The sequence below is a fragment of the Rhinoderma darwinii genome, chromosome 6 (assembly GCF_050947455.1).
Source record: "Rhinoderma darwinii isolate aRhiDar2 chromosome 6, aRhiDar2.hap1, whole genome shotgun sequence".
In the NCBI taxonomy this organism is placed as follows: domain Eukaryota; kingdom Metazoa; phylum Chordata; class Amphibia; order Anura; family Rhinodermatidae; genus Rhinoderma; species Rhinoderma darwinii.
Window position 1 is genome coordinate 116,538,859 of NC_134692.1, and position 14,014 is coordinate 116,552,872.

The 14,014-nt window shown below is 41.5% G+C and overlaps 1 protein-coding gene across 1 annotated transcript in view; it reads left to right on the plus strand.

Annotated features, from left to right (window-relative positions):
- The window catches only part of LOC142656626 (multidrug resistance-associated protein 1-like), a 102,359-nt gene that overhangs the window by 65,092 nt on the left and 23,253 nt on the right, over positions 1-14,014 (plus strand). The window contains exons 13-22 of the mRNA XM_075831550.1: positions 882-1,028; positions 1,105-1,192; positions 1,915-1,981; positions 3,028-3,154; positions 6,301-6,477; positions 6,694-6,861; positions 8,682-8,868; positions 12,452-12,518; positions 12,626-12,719; positions 13,675-13,882. Of these exons, the coding sequence (XP_075687665.1) occupies positions 882-1,028; positions 1,105-1,192; positions 1,915-1,981; positions 3,028-3,154; positions 6,301-6,477; positions 6,694-6,861; positions 8,682-8,868; positions 12,452-12,518; positions 12,626-12,719; positions 13,675-13,882 (1,330 nt within the window). The remainder of the gene's footprint in view (positions 1-881; positions 1,029-1,104; positions 1,193-1,914; positions 1,982-3,027; positions 3,155-6,300; positions 6,478-6,693; positions 6,862-8,681; positions 8,869-12,451; positions 12,519-12,625; positions 12,720-13,674; positions 13,883-14,014) is intronic.

A 14,014-nucleotide genomic window follows, 5' to 3' on the forward strand; every position in this document is an offset into this window, starting at 1 on the left:
CGTCAGGGCACAAAAACACATTTTGACTGCAACTTGTGAACCCAGACTAACTAACCAATCAATTATTGATTAGTCAATTAGGGTTTTATTGCTATTGTGCTTTGTGCAAAATATACATATATTCCAAAGTCTACTTTTGCCACAATGAGTAGATGAAAGACAATTATTAGTGTTATGTATATTGTAGATTAGCTTACTTGCCTAGACACATGGGGCACGCAGTGTCAACCCTATGGTTCACATAGCAAATCTCAAAATAGGCATACTTTTGTAATGCATCTTCTCAAAGTAGAAAATTGAAAAATCTATCGCTTAGAACCATCCGTTTTTATTTCAAGAGAAAAGCTTAACCATTGCATAATGAAAAGTTCTGCAACTCTGTAATATATTTTTATGTGCTATGTGCTTTCATACTTTCAATTCCTCACCATTTACAAGATCTCTGCTAACTATCAGTAAATGGGGTCCTGAAAATGTGCTATTCTCACATGGCTCATTAAAGTGGCATTACCATATTATGAAGTGATGGCATATCGCTAGGAAATGGCATCACTTTATAATTGGTGACACTCCAACCTCCTGCACCCCCACCGATCCTTAGAATGAAGGAGCCTCATCGCTGTTATATCTCTGCGCCTTCTTCACTGTTTTTATCCCTGCACAGTGGTGCCCTGGACACCTGCTGTGCAGGGACCTGCAGCAAGGCCCCATTCAAGCTATTGGGGCTAACTGTAGTACCCCCTTTGCAGAGGAAACTTGAAGGTGATGCAATGCTTTATCAGATTTTTAATCTTGTGTAGTGGAATTCTTAAAACCCCACTTGCAATGTTCAACAAATACAATTTGTGTATCAAAACTCCATTTTGTATTTGGATGATCAGGTTTCACTCAGCATGTTCGGTGTGTTCCTGGCAATTGATGAGAACAACATTCTGGATGCTCAGAAAGCTTTTGTCACCATCATGTTACTCAATATTCTCAGGATCCCCCTTCGTATGTTCCCGATGGCCATAACTTTTTCCATACAGGTACTTATCATTTGCTACTAAAGTGTTTGACTGTTGATTGAGACTTGCTCTGACCTTGGTTTGTCCTGTTTTTTAGTCAACTGTTTCTCTGAGACGCTTGGCAAAGTTTTTCTCAGAAGAGGAACTGGAACCAAATAATGTAGAGACATTAGACCCAACTAGCAGTATGTATCCATTTAAAAGTGTCTTTCTAAATGTAGACCCTTAGGCCTCATGCACACGACCGTAGTGTTTTTCTGGTCCGCAAATTCCAGGACCGTGTTCCGTGAAATGTCCTCCGCAGTTCATCCGTATGTAATCCGCAAAATGCGGATGAAAAAAAAAAAGCCTAGGTAAAACAGGATGACGACAGAACTCCTTCCCGCTCGTCGCCTAGCAACACTTCCGCAAATCCGCAAACTGCGGTTGACACACGGAGGTGTACCCGCATTTTCCACGGGCCCATTGACTTCTATGGGCATGTCCGCATCGAATTTGCAGGCCGTAATAAGACATGTCCTGAGTTTCTGCGGCACGGATTTGCGGACATGCGGAGACCCGTGAAAACACGGATAGTGTGTATGGGCCCATAGAAATGAATGGGTCCGCAATTCTCCCGTGGATTTGCGGGGGAATTGCGGACGCAAAAACACGTTCGTGTGCATGGGGCCTTACCCATATCGTCCTGAACATATCTACTTTGAGATTTTTTTTTTTATGTTAATGTAATCTTTTACTACACCAAAATAATCGACAGCACATGTATGTTATATAGTAATGCAGAATAACAAATTACAAAACAAACGCAGTATCAAACAGTGGCAGGTTGAAAGACGATGTATCAAACAGATATTGTGAAGAAGGAAGCAATTTATGAGCTAAACTTCCCGTTTCTTTTCCGCTCAAGGGAATGACATTGTGGTATATGATGGCACATTTACCTGGTGCACTACAGATGAGCCATGCCTTAGAAGGTAGGACTGATGAATTTGTTTGGCTTTGAAATGATATTGCCTGATTATGTTCTGTAACAGAGAAATGTCTGTAATATTAAAAAATATTTTTCTTTAATGAAAAAGGAGTATTTCGTTGATACAAATCTGACCCCCTCCTGTCAGACATTTATGACGTATCGTACCGATACACCTTAAATATCAATTGTCTAAATATTATCCTTAAAGTCTAACTCCACTTAGACACTAACGTTTTTCTAGTAGTAAGGAACCTGTACCCCTGTTCCATACATATTCCATTCTATCTGACCCTTCTTTTCTTCAGAGCTGGTCCTCAGAGTTTATATTTTGACTGGCACCATCTTGCAAATTCCTATATGTATCACTGATGCTACAGAGAATCTACCAGTAACCACAGCTATTGTGTCTATGACATGTACAGGGAAGGTGGTCACTGATACAGGAAGTTATTGGCAGTTGGAGAGAAGGAGGCATCAGAGCATACAGAAGTACAGGAAAATCATAGCCGCATGTTACATGGGATTTTATTGTTATTAGATTATTAGGCCCCATGCACACGACCGTGCCCGCAATCACGGCCCGCGATTGCAGGCACGGCGGCCGCCGACTGCCACCCGCATTTTCGGGCCGTGCTCCCATACAAAGTATGGGAGCACGGCCCGCAAAATGCAAAAGTACGGACATGTTCCATAATTTTCGGAACATTTCTACGGCACGGACACCCATCCGTAGTGCTACGGAAAGGTGTCCGCATTCAATGAAAGTGAATGGGTCCATTTTTGCGGACCGCCGTTGCAGTCTGCAAAAATGGAGGTTTTTACGCTCGTGTGCATGGGGCCTTAGACTGTAGTTCTTCAAGTGGAGTAAGACAAAGTAGTCTTTGTAAAAGTAGTAAACCGACTTAGATTGATCCAGCTGCAGGCTTTGAGTGGGATCCTGGGAAAACACAAGGGCTCTCCTCTATTTACACTACTAAGGTCCAGTTATTTCAGCTTAGTTGGGGGGTGTATGAAACTTTTTCTTTTACAAGCTATTCTATGTTGCAGCATTAATTTGTCCATCCAGAAAGGTTCCTTGGTGGCTGTTGTTGGCCAGGTTGGTTGTGGAAAAACCTCCCTTCTTTCTGCACTACTTGGAGAAATGGATAAAGTAGAGGGGAACGTTTCTCTAAAGGTATGAAGATATTTTCTTCTGCACTACAACTAAATAAGAAAACATTGTACGTGTTGGATCTTCCCAGTGATTGTGTCAGAATCTGATCAGAACCATTCATTTAATTTTCTTTAATAATATTTATATTTCCATATAATATATTCGTATGTAGACAGGCAGTTTGTGGGGCCTTAACCCCTTCAGGGCTGAGCTTGTTTTGGCCTTGAGGACCAAGCCGATTTTTTCAAAACTGACGTGTTACTTTATGTGGTAGTAACTTGGGAATGATTTTACCAATCCAAGTGATTCTGAGATTGTTTTCTCGTGACATATTGTACTTTATGTTAGTGAAAAAATTTGGTCGATAAATTCAATATTTATTTGTGGAAAAATAGTTACTATTTCATATATCCCATATGTCTACTTTATGTTTGCATCGTTTTTTGTACGTCCTTTTATTTTTCTACGACGTTACAAGGCTTAGAACTTTCGCAGCAATTTCCCACGCTTTCAAGAAACTTTCAAAAGGCTATTTTTTCAGGGACCAGTTCAGTTCTGAAGTGGCTTTGAGGGCCTTATATGTTAGAAAGTACCCATAAATCACCCCATTATGAAAACTGTACCCCTCAAGGTATTCAAAACAGAATTCAGAAAGTATTTTATCCCTTTAGGCGTTTCACAGGAATTAAAGCAAAGTAGAGGGGAAATTTACAAATTTCATTTTTTTTTGCCAAAATTAATTTGTAATACATTTTTTTATTTTACCCGAGGATTGAAACTTAATATTTATTGCCCAGATTCTGCCATTTTTAGAAATATCCCACATGTGGCCCTAGTGTGCTACCGGACTGAAACACAGGCCTCAGGATTTTGGGGCCTCCTTTTTTTTTAAGTATATATTTTAGGCACCATGTCAGGGTTGAAGAGGTCTTGTGGTGCCAAAACAGTAAACCCCCCCCCCAAAAGTGACCTTATTTTGGAAACTACACCCCTCACGGAATTTATCTAGGGGTGGAAGTTAGAATCTTGACCCCACAGTTTTTTTGCTAAATTTATTCGAATTAGTCTGTGAAGATGAAAATCTATGTTTTTCTGGAAAAAAATAATTTTTACAAGGGATAAAGGAGAAAAAACAGCCCAACATTTGTAAAGCAATTTCTTCCGATTACGGCAATACCCCATATGTGGTAATAAACTGCTGTTTGGACCCACAGCAGGGCTAAGAAGCGAAGGAGTGCCATTTCGATTTTGGAGCGCTGATTTTGCTGGAATAGTTCTCAGTGCCATGTTGCATTTGCAATGCACTGGAGGGACCAAAACAGTGGAAATCCCCAAAAGTGACCCATTTTGGAAACTACACCCCTCAAGGAATTTTTCTAGGGGTATAGATAGCATTTGGACCCCACAATTTTTTTGCTGAATTCGTTGGAATTAGTATGTGAAGATGAAAATCTACTTTTTTTCTGAAAAAACATAGACATTTTTACAAAGAATAAAGGAGAAAAAGCACCCCAACTTTTGTAAAGAAATTTCTCCCGATTACGGCTATACGCCATATGTGGTAATAAACTGCTGTTTAGACCCACAGCAGGGCTTAGAAGGGAAGGAGCGCTGTTTGGCTCTTGGAGCTCAAATATAGCTGGAATGGTTTTCAGGTGTCATGTCACATTTGCAAAGCCCCTGAGAGACCAAAACAGTGGAAACACCCCAAAAGTGACCCCATTTGGAAAACGACACCACTTAAGGAATCTATCTAGGGGTATAGTGAGCATTTAGACCCCACAGGTAATTTGCAGAATTTATTAGAATTGGGCCGTGAAAATGATTATCAACATTATTTCCACTAAAATGTTGCATTTTTTAATTTTCACAAAGGATAAAGGAGGAAAAAGCTCCCCAACATTTGTAAAGCAATTTGTACCCAGTATGGCTATACCCCACATGTGGTCATAAATGTTTTATTTTTATTAAAAATTAATTAAACCTTTCCGGACTGATCCATTTTTTTCTTTTTCTTTCCCTCCCCATTTTCCAAGAGCCATAACTTTTTTATTTTTCCGTCAATAGAGTGGTGTGAGGACTTATTGCTTGCAGGCGGAGTTGTAGTTTCTATTGGCACCATTTAAAGTACAATCTAATGCACTGGGAAACTGAAAATAAAATTCTTTGCAGTCTGTAATTGGAAGAAACTGCGATTCTTCCATTGTTTTTTGGGTTTAGTTTTTACAACTTTCACCATGCAGTAAAAACGACAATTTCAATTTTTTCTACAACTCAATACAATTATGGTGATAAAAAATGTATATGTTTTTTTCTTGATATTTTACTACTTTTACAAAAAAAAAAAATGTTTTGTTTCACCACATTCCGAGAGACATAATTTTTTTTATTTTTTGGTTGATTGAGAGGTGTGAGGGCTTATTTTTTGCAGGACGAGCTGTAGTTTTTATTGGTACCATTTTTTGGTACATACAACTTTTTGAGCACTTTTGAGCCCGTGGGATCATTTAGTCTGGCCCGACCTCACTGACAGGCCGCTGCCGCCGTGAGTCCTCCCTACTCACTCACAATTTAGGAGCAGGAGTAGAGCGGGCGGAGTAAAGTATGGCGGCTGCAGCAGCGGACTGATTGAGGTCAGTGCATGCCGTACCAAGAGTGGACCAGTCCGGTTACCTGACCTGAGCTAGTGACGTGAGGTCAGGTGACCGGACTGGTCCACTCCCGGGCCGGCAGTGGCATAGCTATAGGGGTTGCAATTGCGACCTGGCCCCTAAGCCTGGGGGTCCAGCAGGGCCCCCGTTGCCACACAGCGCTGACTGCGTTGGTTCCACTTCCAACTGAATCTGCAACGGGGTGTGTCCCTATATATTCTCACTCTCTTAGCACTGATTGGACAATGTCAGACTATGTAGGGACACACCCCCAACTGGTAACACCCAGTTGTCAATTTATTCATACATTTCTAGGATTAATAACCGAAGAACAACACAACGTAGAGTTCTAAGAAAATTTGCTCCAGAATTGTTATTTCATGGGGAATACAAGTATTTACTAAAACATGTCAGGAGAAGTGTTAGTTCTTTTTTAAAGGAAGTTACATTTTATAGAGGTAAATGCATCTTTCATGTAAGTTTAGTCATACTAGGTTTTTACTTTTTGTTTTCAAGGGTTCCATAGCTTATGTTCCACAGCAAACCTGGATACCAAATGCCACTTTTAAGGAGAATGTTCTTTTTGGAAGAATATTGGACAAAGACTGGTATGATAATGTTATTCAAGCTTGTGCACTACTGCCGGACCTAAAAATTCTTTCTGGGGGAGAGAACACGGAAATTGGGGAAAAAGTGAGTATCCCTTAGATGAATGTAAGAGAGTCTGAAGTATAATACAACGTACGAACACCCTTGATTTTATATTATTTGCTTGTTTAGGCATAATTTTTCTATGGATTTTGGTATCACCTTGCACCTGCCATTGATTTTTAGTTTGCTGTTAATGAAAGTAGAATATGGCTATTGGTTTAAATGTATTTTTATGTAACAATTATTATCTGTTAAAAGGGTATAAACTTGTCTGGAGGACAGAAGCAACGAATAAGCATTGCCCGAGCAGTATACAGGAATTGTGATGTCTATTTATTGGATGATCCTCTATCTGCAGTTGATGCCCATGTGGGCCAACATTTATTTGAGCATGTCATTGGACCCAATGGTTTACTTAAAGAAAAAGTAAGTTAAGTTCAAAGCTATATTTACATAAAGTATTGAAGGGGTTCTTGAATGTAGTACCCCTGGAGATCAGCTGATCAAAGGGAGCTCCAGTTCCTGACGCTGGCAGTGTGAACATTTCTGCATAGGAAACCTGGTATTACACAATGCCCATTCAAGTGAGTGAGCAACATGTCATTCCTATCGCTAAGTCTGTCAGAGTGAGAGACAGTCTTTAATGTGGCTCTCTGTTCTGATTGATAGGGGTTCCTGATGGGGTATAATCTGTATGCAGGGCTCAAACCTAAAAAATCACATGGGTGCCTTTGGCTTCTAAGTCAAAAAATGTAGGAGCCAATTGATATTTTTTGGTCGCCAATTTAAAAATCAACATTATTAGATGTAAAATAAAAAACCACTAGACAGAAGAATGACTGGCGGCAGCGTTTGCAGAAAGTGATATGCGCTACCTGCATCCGCATTAACACTAGACTGTGGACTGGCCAGCGGCAGCATTTACACTGAACTGTGGACTGACCGGCCGCAGCGTTTACACTGAACTGTGGACTGACCGGCCGCAGCGTTTACACTGAGCTGTGGACTGACCGGCCGCAGCGTTTACACTGAACTGTGGACTGACTGGCCGCAGCGTTTACACTGAACTGTGGACTGACCGGCCGCAGCGTTTACACTGAACTGTGGACTGACCGGCCGCAGCGTTTACACTGAGCTGTGGACTGACCGGCCGCAGCGTTTACACTGAGCTGTGGACTGACCGGCCGCAGCGTTTACACTGAACTGTGGACTGACCGGCCGCAGCGTTTACATTGAACTGTGGACTGACCGGCCGCAGCGTTTACACTGAACTGTGGACTGACCGGCCGCAGAATTTACACTGAACTGTGGACTGACTGGCCGCAGCGTTTACACTGAACTGTGGACTGACCGGCCGCAGCGTTTACACTGAACTGTGGACTGACCGGCCGCAGCGTTTACACAGAACTGTGGACCAACCGGCCACAGCGTTTACACAGAACTGTGGACCGACCGGCCGCAGAATTTACACTGAACTGTGGACTAACCGGCCGCAGCGTTTACACTGAACTGTGGACTGACCGGCCGCAGCGTTTGCAGAAAATGATGTGTGCTATTGTACCTGCAGGCGCTACTAGAGGAAGGGTAGGAGACACAGTAAGCTCCCATGCTTCCTCTAGTGGCCGCTGCAGGCAGCCAGCATGTTATATTTGAAAATCTATGTCTATGCAGACACAGATGAACAGGGGTTGTCCTGGGGTTGTCTCATCATATACTCTGGGTACACAGCTAATTTTGCCGAGGCCATGATCGTCTAGAGTCTGCCACAGCAAAAGCCACTGCTAGTTAGCAGTTCTCCGCTCTGGCTTATAAAAAATGGTCCCTGTGACCTCTGTGACCATCATATGCTTTAATAGGATATAGCACTTTCACTGCCAGGGGATTTGGGACCATTTTCACACTTCTGACATTCAAATAAAACATGCATTATACAATATAAAAATCATAATATAATCCCATACCCATATATTTTCTGAAAGTGGACACCTGGTATATTGAGAATATTTCACCCAGGACTTTACACTCACGATCAAGATGCCTGTGGCCGTTTGAGTTCACAAATTAGTATGTGCATTATTTTTAATAACATTTCTCACCACCAATACTTTTTATCCGTGAAGGTTTAAGTTCTATATTTACATATAATTTGGGGATTAGAATAGACAATGTTTAGTGTTATTGAGGTCATGTCCTCAATGCAGTTTGTTTCTTGAGTACATATGAGTTGACACTTGTTTGTTTTCCAGACACGCGTTCTTGTCACTCATGGAGTAAGTTTCCTTCCACAAGTGGACATGATTATAGTAATGTCTGACGGCAGGATCTCTGAGGTTGGCACATATACTGAGCTTTTGGAAAAAAATGGAGCGTTTGCAGATTTCCTTCAAACATATGCCCTGACAGCTGAACAGAATGATGAGTCGCACATAGAAAGTAAGCTAACAGTGCACGAAAAATTACTTGAGATATGTGTAAATATACTGTACGAAACTACTGAAGAGTCATATATGTAGAGCACACACCAGAATTTCCTCTGTTACCCTTTCCAAATCATTTTAGGGAAGTGGTCCCCAACCTGCGGCTCTCCAGCTTTTGGGAAACTACAACTTCCAGCATGTTGTATTTTTGCAACAGCTCAGGAGCCGCAGCTTAAAGAGGCTCTGTCTCCACATTATAAATGACCTATCTCCTACATAAGATGATCGGTGCTATAATGTAGATGACAGCAGTGCTTTTTATTTAAAAAAGCGATCTGTTTTCACCACTTTATTAGCAATTTTAGATTTATGCTAATGAGTTGCTTAATGCCCAAGTGGGCGTGTTTTTACTTTAGACCAAGTGGGCGTTGTACAGGATAGTGTATGACGCTGACCAATCAGCCTCATGCACTCCTCTCCATTCATTTACTCAGCGCATAGGGATCCTGCTAGATCCTTATGTGCTGTCTTATACTAACACATTAACAATACTGAAGTGTTTAGACAGTGAATAAACATTCCACGGGATGTCTATTCACAATCTCTGCACTTCGTTACTATTTCTATGGTAGTTACAGCAAAGGAAGAGTGATCTCGTTGTAACCTGTCATTTAACGAGATCACGCTTGCTCTGCTGTAACTACCACAGACAGAGTAACGAAGTGCAGAGATTGTGAATAGACATCCCGTGGAATGTCTATTCACTGTCTAAACACTTCAGTATTGTTAATGTGTAAGTATAAGACAGCACATAAGGATCTAGCAGGATCCCTATGCGCTGCCTAAATGAATGGAGAGGAGTGCATGATGCTGATTGGTCAGCGTCATACACTCCCCTGTACAACGGCCACTTGGTCTAAAGTAAAAATATGCCCACTTGGGCATTAAGCAACTCATTAGCATAAATCTAAAATCGCTAATAAAGTGGTGAAAACAGATCGGTTTTTTAAAATAAAAAGCACTGCTGTCATCTACATTATAGCGCCGATCATCTTATGTAGGAGATATGGCACTTATAATGTGGAGACAGAGCCTCTTTAAGAAGCACTAGTTTAAGTTATACAATGCAGTCTATTGACTGAAAATATTCATTCTTATTAGCCAAGTAATTCTCAAGGTTTTAGACATCTAAGGCCCTGTTCACACTGAGTTTTTTGACGCGGAAACCGCGCCGCAAAACTCCTCAAAAACCGCCCGAAAATGCCTCCCATTGATTTCAATGGCAGTTGGACGAGTTTTTTTACTGCAAATAAAAAAAACGCGTCGCGGTAAAAATAAGCGTCATGACCCCTCTTGAGGCGGTTTCCGCCTCCAAAACCCCATTTCAATCAGTCAGAAAGAGGAAAAAACCACTGTGCAAAAACCGTCTATGGCTGTGTTCACACTGAGTTTTTTTCAGGAGGAAAATTCCTCCTGCAAAAACTGCTCCAGACGGTTTTTGCACAGTGGTTTGACAAAAACTCATCAAAACACTCGTCGAGGCGTTTTTTTCCTCTTTCTGACTGATTGAAATGGGGTTTTGGAGGCGGAAACCGCCTCAAGAGGGGTCATGACGCTTATTTTTACCGTTTAGCTCACGGTAAAAAAAACTCGTCCAACTCCCATTGAAATCAATGGGAGGCATTTTCGGGCGGTTTTTGAGGAGTTTTGCGGCGCGGTTTCCGCGTCAAAAAACTCGTCAAGAAACTCTGTGTGAACAGGGCCTAGAGCAGTTTTTGCAGGAGGAATTTTCCTCCTGCAAAAAACTCAGTGTGAACACAGCCTAAACATTTCCATACAGTCTAATATGTATGTAGACAATCTTCAATAACAGCAATATGCTCTTTTTTTTTAAACTTTCTCTATCGCTGCGCCTATAAAAAAAGTTATTAATTAAAAATTGCATCTATGAGTGAAAAAATAAATCAGAGCTTTACCTTATAAAAAAATTATTAAGGGCCCAAGTTGAATCGGAGAGACAATAGTAAAGAGTAAGGGCAGATACAGACGAACGTTGCGTTTTTGCGCACGCAAAAACCATTTGACAGCTGCGTGTGTCATCCGTGTATGATGCGCGGCTGCGTGATTTTTGCGCAGCCGCCATCATAGAGATGAGGCTAGTCGACGCCCGTCACTGTCCAAGGTGCTGAAAGAGCTAACTCTTTCAGCACCCTCGACAGTGAATGCCGAACACAATATCGAAAAACCTGTTGAAAAAAAAGAAAAAGTTCGTACTTACCGAGAACTTCCCGGCCGTTGCCTTGGTGACGCGTCCTTGGTGACGCGCCTCTCGACATCGGGCCCCACCTCCCTGGATGACGCGCCAGTCCATGTGACCGCTGCAGCCTGTGCTTGGCCTGTGATTGGCTGGAGCTGTCACTTGGACTGAATTGTCATCCCGGGAGGTCAGACTGGAGGAAGACGCCGGGAGTTATCGGTAAGTCAGAACTTCGTTTTTTTTTACAGGTTCATGCTTATTGGGATCGGTAGTCACTGTCCATGGTGCTGAAACCGTTTAATTCTTTCAGCACCATGGACAGTGACTATCTCCTGACGTCGCGTACCGATAATTTTTTTGCCGGGTTCGGCCAAAACTAGTTCGGCCGAACCCGGTGAAGTTCGGTTCGCTTGTCCGGCTTCGCTCATTGCAAAGACACTCCGTTTGGATGTTCGGAAACAGAAAAGCACGTGGTACTTTTCTGTTTACATTCATCCTTTTGACAGCTGGTGCGCTGTTTCAGTCGGTTCGCACGGAAGTGCTTCCGTGCAACCTGCGTGGTTTTCACGCACCCATTGACTTCAATGGGTGCGTGATGCGCGAAATACGCAGTTATTGAACCTGTCGCGCTTTTTGCGCAGCAGACAAACGCTGCGCAAAAAGCACGGACTGTCTGTACTGCCCCATAGACTTGTATTGGTCCATGCGTGCCGCGTGAAAACCACGCGGCCCGCACGGACCGAATACACGCTCGTGTGAATCCCCCCTAACACTGTTGCCCATGGGCTGTATCTAATACTGCCACTCAGCCATATTCACGTGAACGGGGCTGCACTGCAATACCAGACAAGAGTGGTACGGTTTCTGAAAGAAAGACACTTTAACCATAAACTCCCACATCGTCAGAACACTTCTCTTTTTTCTATTAGGGAAAGTTTTACAGATCCAGAGCAGAAGGAAAATTGTGAAGGTTATACATTAATTGAAAAGTAAACATTTTTGCGGTAGTGCAGAGCAGACCTACAACTAAAGCGTCACTCTGATCATTGAACGCCATCCACTACCACATAATTTTTTCTACTATAGCATTCTTCTCCTGGGACATGATTTCCAAGGAACGGCAAGGGGCAACAAGGATGTTTGCCTGTCATCTCATATATACATATGCTGTTTATAGCGTTGTGCCTGACAAGCAGATTAGCATTACACATCTTGTGTGGCTATATTTATTTACCTAACAATACCATCCAATGAACTGCCTTACGTTTTTTTCGTTCTTGTATATAGTATTATTTTGATACCTAGTCTTGATTTGTTGATGAAATGTCAATAAACTCTGCAGGTAACGTGGAGGGCAGTAAAGAAAAAGCCAAAGAAGGCAAGATGGCAGACAATAATATTGCCTTAAGGTAATCTACTTTATGAAGTTTGGGGCTGTGGGTATGTTTTTTTTTCTTCTATGGTACAATGCATTGCTGTATTAATCAGTAGATTAACTTTGTTTTAAAACTTGCAGGAAGGAAATGGTTTTTGAAGCTGCTGAGGAAACGACTGAGGGAGATGCCATTGCCGGGAAGCTCACAGAGGCTGATATTGCTCTGACAGGCAGGGTAAAGCATGAATTTGGTTATAAGTCAAAACACTATCCATATATTAAATAATTATCATTTTCTTTTACTTGGATCATTTGGATAGTTCCCTATATGAGTCCTATTTGGGATCAGTTACTAAGCTGAAGAAGTTCAGTTTCATGGCTTCTTTTTGTAATGTTAGTAAGGAAAAACAATTCAGCTCCTTACTGGGTGCATGGGCTGATCATAACACTGTCCGTATGAGTAAAAGTGTCCGCACTCCTTTTTTTATAAAAATAGACATATATTTAGTTAATCCGGAGTTAGATCGGAAGCCAAAGTTTTATGTTTATTTTACTTTCAAAGATATTGGTATTTTTCGGTGTAGTTGCGGTGGCCATTTTTAAAAAAGGGACAACAGGAAGTTCAGCCATATTGGTTGTCTTTTTTTAATTTGCTTTTCAGAAACTGATGATTTGCTAATAGAAAATATAGACGACATTAGTACATATCCGTGGAAGATGGGCTAGGTTTAATTTTTCTTATATTGTAACTAGTTTTTCACGCTTCAGTTTGTTTTTGACACATGTAGCATAAAGCATAAGTAAGACCAGTGACTATATATAAAAGACATAGACATGTCAAAACTATACATAAAATGCTGGTTGCTAAGTTATCGAAATCTGAGTGCAAAGCATCACTTAGTATAGCTGGGAAAGAAGGAAAAAGAGTAGAGAAATGGAAGATAAGAGGGTGGAAGGAGGGGGCAGCAGAAAGGATAGTCCACCACCTCTTGGATGATCACTGAGGTACATGAGAATTGTTGGTGTATGGACTGAATAATCATGGTATAGGTCATATAGCTGTAACTATGTTATAATCCATTGCTCACCAACTGGCCAGACCAATTTATTCAGTTAGGTATACATCATAAATTAATGAACTCCACTCATAAATTTAAGTTTTAATGTATGCTTGCACCATGTATTCTCAGGTCAAGTTATCAGTGTATTTGGAGTACTGCAGGATCATGGGGAAGTGGTATCTGCTCATGTGTGCTGTATTCTTCATCATCCAACAACTATCTGCTTTGGGACATAATTACTGGATCGGTTTATGGGCTGATGACCCGCCTGTGAATGGCACGCAACAGAACACCAGCATGCGGCTAGCTGTATACAGCATTTTAGGCATTGTGCAAGGTACCATACATAACAGTCCTCCTGCTGCAGTCCCTTCATTATAGTGATTGTTCAGGTTCTCAGCACCCAGACTCAGACCAGTCAAAACATTTCCTATGACATTTTTTTTAATAATAGTGATCTTTTAAACCA